At 46.5% G+C, this 6,354-nt stretch overlaps 1 protein-coding gene across 2 annotated transcripts in view; it reads left to right on the forward strand.

Moving 5' to 3' along the window:
- Window positions 1-295: 295 nt before the first annotated feature.
- The window catches only part of slit2 (slit homolog 2 (Drosophila)), a 96,609-nt gene continuing 90,550 nt past the window's right edge, over window positions 296-6,354 (forward strand). For both annotated transcript variants that reach the window (XM_038713463.1, XM_038713464.1), the window contains exons 1-3: window positions 296-1,257; window positions 2,095-2,166; window positions 3,848-3,919. In XM_038713463.1, the coding sequence (XP_038569391.1) occupies window positions 1,049-1,257; window positions 2,095-2,166; window positions 3,848-3,919 (353 nt within the window). In that variant the 5' untranslated portion in view covers window positions 296-1,048. The remainder of the gene's footprint in view (window positions 1,258-2,094; window positions 2,167-3,847; window positions 3,920-6,354) is intronic.

Below are 6,354 nucleotides of genomic sequence, written 5' to 3' on the forward strand. Positions count from 1 at the left end.
AGAAACTCTGTCGCCTTCCTGAGGCCAGATAAATAAAGCATCAGGTGACCGGGACACTGCAGTGAGAATGAAAGTCAAACTGTTGCTGTTTGACTGACGGACAGTTGGAAACCTGAGGGAAAACGCAGTGTGGGTGTGTGCGCGCTTGTCTTTGTGTGTGTGCGTGTGTGCGTGTGTGTGTGAGAGAGAGAGAGAGAGAGAGAGAGAGAGAGGGAGAGAGAGAGAGAGAGAGAGAGGGAGAGTTGCCTGGACAGACGCAGTAGCAGACGTGCCCGCTCCCGTCTCCCTCTCTCTCTCTCCCTATTACACTCTCTCGGGAGCAGCGCTTTGACGCACCACGCAGAGTTGGATTATAGTATTGCGCGCTGGTCTTCACGAGGCTTTTTTTCCTCCTTCACATTGCCTTCACCATTGCCACTGATCGGCAGTTGATATATGATCGGAATCAATATCTCTCACCGCGGGGACCTCTACTGAGCTTTTGGGAAAACCGAGCGCTGATGCCTCTTCCCGTCCGGACGCGTGTTGTGAATTAATAACCAAGACAGTCTCACCTGGAGTGTGTGTGTGTGTGTGTGTGTATGCACTAAAGTGTGTGTGAGAGTGTGTTTCTCTGGATCAGATCAAGGATCGAGGTGTATCACTGGCTTGGTTCCGCACACGCACATATACGTACGCAGACCCAACACACACCGGGGGGATTTGGGCACCGCATGCCGGGGACATGTGGAAGTTTGCGCCGCTGTAGCGCTGCCAGAGAGCAGGTCCACCACCTCGTCGACCCCCCCTCTCTCTGCCCAGGGGGACCAGATTCTCGGTTCACAGCCTTCACACACCGTACCCCCTCTAAGAAGACCCAAATGTAAATTCAGAACGACAAAATTTCAGAAACACACGTCTGAAAAGGGAGGTCAAGGGAAAGGACGGCATCCCGTTGCGTGCAGAGTTTGTTGAGCTCTATCGGGGATTTCAGGGCTTTTATTTTCTAACGTCCTTGTATTTTCTCAGTATTTTGTGGGTCTCATATTGGCACCCACTTGCCGCAGTGATGGTGGGAGCTCTGAGCCCCGTTGGCCCTGGCCGCTTCCCGGCGACTGCGCTGGGACCGTTGGTGGCTGTTCTGGTACTGGTCCTGTCAAGAGGAGCGGACGGCCAGCCCTGCCCGGCCCAGTGCTCCTGCACCGGGACTACAGTGGACTGTCACGGCCAAGGGCTCCGCGGCGTGCCCAGGAACATACCACGCAACGCAGAAAGACTGTAAGTACCGAGTGGGGAGACGCTTGACAGCGCAGTTTTGCTTTAATCTGTGCATAACATCTCCCAACACTTTGGACACACTTCTTTAATTATGCCGTGCTTCTTCTGAAGGGGTTTAAGAGTTTACTGCGTTCTTGTCACACTTTCTGGTTTTTGATTCCCTAAATTATATCGCCAATGTTTTTTATGATCATATAATGTTTTCTGAAATGCACTCTTGTTGTTACATTTGTATATCGTGCCCTTTTAAACTGTATGCTGACCGTGTGGGAGGATATTTTCCTTGGGGACCACATCTTAATAGCGCAGGGGGGTCCGGTTACCTATTTAAACTAACATGTCAGAAACTAAACATTAGGATGGATACTGCCAAGTCCAACTGATGTAAATGATGGTTTGTCATGTGAACTGCGAAAACACTAGTTATTGGTGCTTGTGTTTAATGTGAGGACAGGCTATTGCTGATCGCGGAGCTGAAGTTAGGGGTACTGCTGTGGTTGTGTGGTGGTTTCGCACTGTTGCATTAGCACAGCCTCCGTAGACCACATCGGTTTGTCTGGAGACCAGCAAGTTAATCAAAAACGGATTTGGACAAGTGGGCTTTGAGTTAAACAGGTCTTATTTTATTAGTCAGAGACCCCTTCTTGAAATTAAAATTTGTCACAGCTCCTCTCAATTTCTCTGACGCTCAAATGACAATTCTGCGTTGGCTACGGCGCGCCGAGTTTCAACAAAAAAAAACCTTCAGTAGACCTGCATACCTGCTTTGTCCGTGTTTTATTAAAATAGTATATCTCATGTACTGACAGTCCCTTCTTGACCAATTTCTCCCCGTAGGGATCTGAATGCAAACAACCTCACTAAAATCACCAAGGCGGATTTTGCAGGACTGAGGCATCTGCGAGTGTTGTAAGTGGCTTTTTATTCTCTCCTTTCTTTCCTCTCCTCTGCACCAAGCAAAAGAAAACAAAAAGACATAAATACTCTCACGCACACCTCTGACTAGCAGCACCTTGCAACCCAAACAACTTTCTCCCAGCAATACCACAACACACACGGATTTAACTGTTTCCAATCCCGTTCAGCATCAGGCTCATTCAGCCAGCCCTGGAGCTGCCGCATGCAGCACTGCGTCTAGTCGTGGGAAGCGGCGGCTTCATTGAGCCTAGTATGTGTATTTAAACAGACTAGCAGCGGCACCTGTTAATGCTGTCCTGTTAATCTGCCAGTGGAAGTGTCAGTAGGCGCTTATTTTAACCACCGGGCAAAGAGGGATAGCGGTCATTAGGTGTAACCGCGGAGGGAGGAATGCAGCTGGAAGGGAGGGAGGAAGGAAAGAAAAGATCAAGTAAGAACAGGTTTCTTACCTGTGATCAATCCAGGTTAAGAGTGGGGCAGAGATAGCCCGCTTTTATTGTGTGTGTGTGTGTGTGTGTGTGTGTGTGTGTGTGTGTGCTATTCAGCTGCTAAAAGTGAATAGCAGGGAATACACATTGTTGGAATTCCTCCAGAGATTATGTCCTTAATTGAGTGTGTGTGTGTGTGTGTGTGTGTGTGTGTGTGTGTGTGTGTGTGTGTGTGTGTGTGTGTGAGTGTGTGTTTGTGCTGTACTCTTCATGGGAGCTGCTTCCTGCCTTGTGCAGCCACACACAACCTCAACCATTTGAAATTCCTGAAAAGTAGAAGGGTGCAATAATTAGTCGATTAGTTGACAATCTATAGGCAAGTAGGCTGCTCTTGATAATCACTTCATCCATATTGTCAAGCAAAAATGCCATATGCCATTTACTGGTTCCAGTTACTCGAATGTGAGGACAGGCTTTTTAGATGATAGTCAATGAAATATCCTTAGATTTCAAACAAACATTTTGAAGACAGCACATTTAGTCCTATAGAGAATTCATTTGGAAAAAAATCTACAGATTAATTTCTAATAAAATAAAATAAAATAATTGTTAACTTCATCCCTAATTTCAATGTACAAACCAGTTATATCTGCTTAACACGAGTGTACTCCATGCAGCCTATAAAAATGTGTGTGTCTCTGTGTGTGGCTGCTTGGCTTGGTCAGCATTGTGCTCCTGGGAGAGTTGTACTAGTGTAAGTGAATGAGTAGTCACACCTATGTGGTTAGACAGAGAGTAAATTGGATGATAGATGAGTCGCTGTCCCACTGATGGGCCCGTTTTAAAGTCAATTCTGGGGCTCCATCGACTCGCTGCTGATTGTATTCTTTCTCTCTCTTGCTGTTTCAACATTTGATCACTTTCCATCTCTACCAATCTGTTATCTTTTTTTCACACTCACTGCCAACCTATCTTCTCTATCTCTCCCTCTCTCACCTCTCCAATGTCAGTCTCTTTGTCTCTCTCTTGTGCCCTGTCTCACCCTCCTTCACCTTCTCTTCCTCTTCTCTCTCTTATCTGTGGCCCCATCCGGCCATCTTTCTGCTTTTCTTTGGCGTCTCATGGTGTCATCGCACAAATCGCTCTGTCACCTCTCATGCTCTGTGTGTCTCTCTTTTTCTCCTTTTTTTGTCCCACCTGTCTAATTCTTATTGCCTTACTCTCTCCTGGCGTTTCTCCTTCAGGCAGCTGATGGAGAACAAAATCACCACGATCGAGAGAGGAGCCTTCCAGGACCTGAAGGAGCTGGAGAGACTGTGAGTAACATCTTTCAAACGAAGCAGCGACCATTTTGTGCCTTCACACATTTTCTGCGGGAAAAGATATTTTGAGATCCTCTAAAACATTAGCATACAAAGCAGGCATGCATGTTCAGTTTCCTATATATGGAAATGCACACTAACAGACAAATGAAAGGACAAACAAACATAAAGTGTCATAGTTAAGTGTTTGGCTACCACTCCTTGTCATATATTCTACAAGTCTCTGGAGCTCTTCTGGAGAGATAAACATCATTATCATCCTCATCATTATTCCCTCATTTGGTGTTTTGATCATGGTGGCGCTGTCTAAAGGTCCCTACATACTGTACTAAATCAGCGATCTTTCAAGACGATCGCATGTCCCACCGTTTGAAATTGGGTCAATAAAATCTTGGTCACAATCTTAGTCTGATGGTGCCATATGTTTTAATTGGGTTGAGACCTGGTGTGTTTGAATGCCATCACATGAGATTCCAACTATTCAGAGACCCCCCATGCGTATGTCTTCATAAACGTTTAACCTGACCACCATGTTGTGTGTCTGCCAATGTCTCAATCCAAGAGGAAAATTTTGAAAATGAGTCACAGGACAGTGACTGAGGAAGGTTGTTATGGCGCTGGCCTGGAATCACTGGTATTCAGGATCCAACCCTAAGGCAGTTATGGCATAATTAAGTCTTGGTAGTGTGTGAGAGAGCAAGACAGAAGGGGGATGTGGACCCCTGACTGCTGATATGTCCATTGTGTCGACTGTCAACTTTGCTTGATGTGTGAGCTGTCCATATATATGTGTGTGTGTGTGTGTGTGTGTGTGTGTGTGTGTGTGTGTGTGTGAGTGTGTGTATGTATGTGCTATGTGGCCTGACTGCCAGCCAATGACACACTGGAATGCAGCAGACTGTGACCGAGTATGAGGAGGCTTAGAGACAAGCTTTTAATTAAAGGCGCATTGAAATGCTCGCTGCTTACACACAAGTTTACAAAAAACACAGACATACCTGTATCCACATAGAGATATCCACCTGTACACATACACACACAGATGTGCAGTACAAAATCAAATGAAGGTGCTTAATCTTTTTTTGATAGCTGTTTTGGATACATTCTTCAGGAGTCATCGGGATAAAAAGGATGAAATATTGTGATTCCCCCTGCTGCTCTTGTCTTGGGCGTGTCATGCCTGGTTTTCCTCCCCTCTCTGCTACACTATGGCTTCTTTTTGTTGACAGAGAGAGAAGCTCTGTGGACCACTGTAAGGAATCTGCTAGTGTTTCTCATGCAACCAACACTGGGTTCTGTCAAACTAAGCAGATCTGCCTAGAGTTGCAGACAAAGAGGGCAATATTTAACTGCATCTGGTCCAGCTTTAACAGTCAACTTTGAAATTGATTACCCTCTGTACAAAGACATTGTACATGTCGGTAAATACAGTCTCTCGTGCATCATATGAGCAAAACAGACTTAAACGCACACCTGCACATACACTGCAGACTAGCCTGTAAACAGCAATAGCAGACAAAGTCTTACGTATCTACTGTCAAGCTATGCATGCTTATTTGGTCTTGTCTCTGATAGCGACAAACACCTTTGACAGCGGCTTACTTTCTGACACAACATGGCTGTTTTCTGTTGTCCTTGCGAGGGTTTTCAACTGAAAATCAGCGTCTCTGGTGTTCACAAACACAAAGATAGAGTCAGTCATCAATGCCCCCCCGCGGGCGCCATACAAAGGCACGTCTCGGGAGAAATGAGTCTTGGGGCTCATTTCAAAGGCCTCCGTCCTCTGGGGGGCTGGTGGGGCCTGCTGGGTACCACTGCCCAGAGGAGAGGGCCCTAAGCTGGGCTGATGGATCCACAGTGACTGCCCCCCACAGGGGGGGAAAACGGTTCCCCTTCTCATCTATTTTTTGCGACAGGCCCTGCAGGGCTGGGCAGGGTGGGGTCAGGTGTGGGGCAGTAGCTGGGGGGTATGGAGGAGGGGTAGGTGATCGACGGATGTGTGGGAGATAGGCATGTCACAACACACGTGCACATACATGAACACTTGCATGGGTATTAGATACACCCATGCATGCGCATTAACTTACACAAGGCTGCTCTGTCAGTACTGGTTTTACACCCCCCCACACACACACACACATTTTCTTTCTTTTATTCATTCTTTAACCTCTCCTCATGTTTTTCTTCCATACCCACCCATCTCGGTCTCTCTCTCTCTCTATTGTCCTGTGCATATAGGAATGTCATACATTCTTCACTCTCTCCCTGTGGATGAAGAATAGGGAAGAGAGGAGTTCCTGATCCTCTTATCCTCCTCTCACATTCGACTGGTTTACAGCCCCTATCCAATTCAGAGTCTGTGAGATTGATGGCGATAACGGCCACAGATATGCAGAGAGAAACAAAACAGTAATTACAGGCATTGAGAC

Source organism: Micropterus salmoides, unplaced genomic scaffold (assembly GCF_014851395.1).
Source record: "Micropterus salmoides isolate LMB-PRFRI ecotype aquatic unplaced genomic scaffold, ASM1485139v1 Ms_hic_scaffold_12, whole genome shotgun sequence".
Classification (NCBI taxonomy): Eukaryota; Metazoa; Chordata; class Actinopteri; order Centrarchiformes; family Centrarchidae; genus Micropterus; species Micropterus salmoides.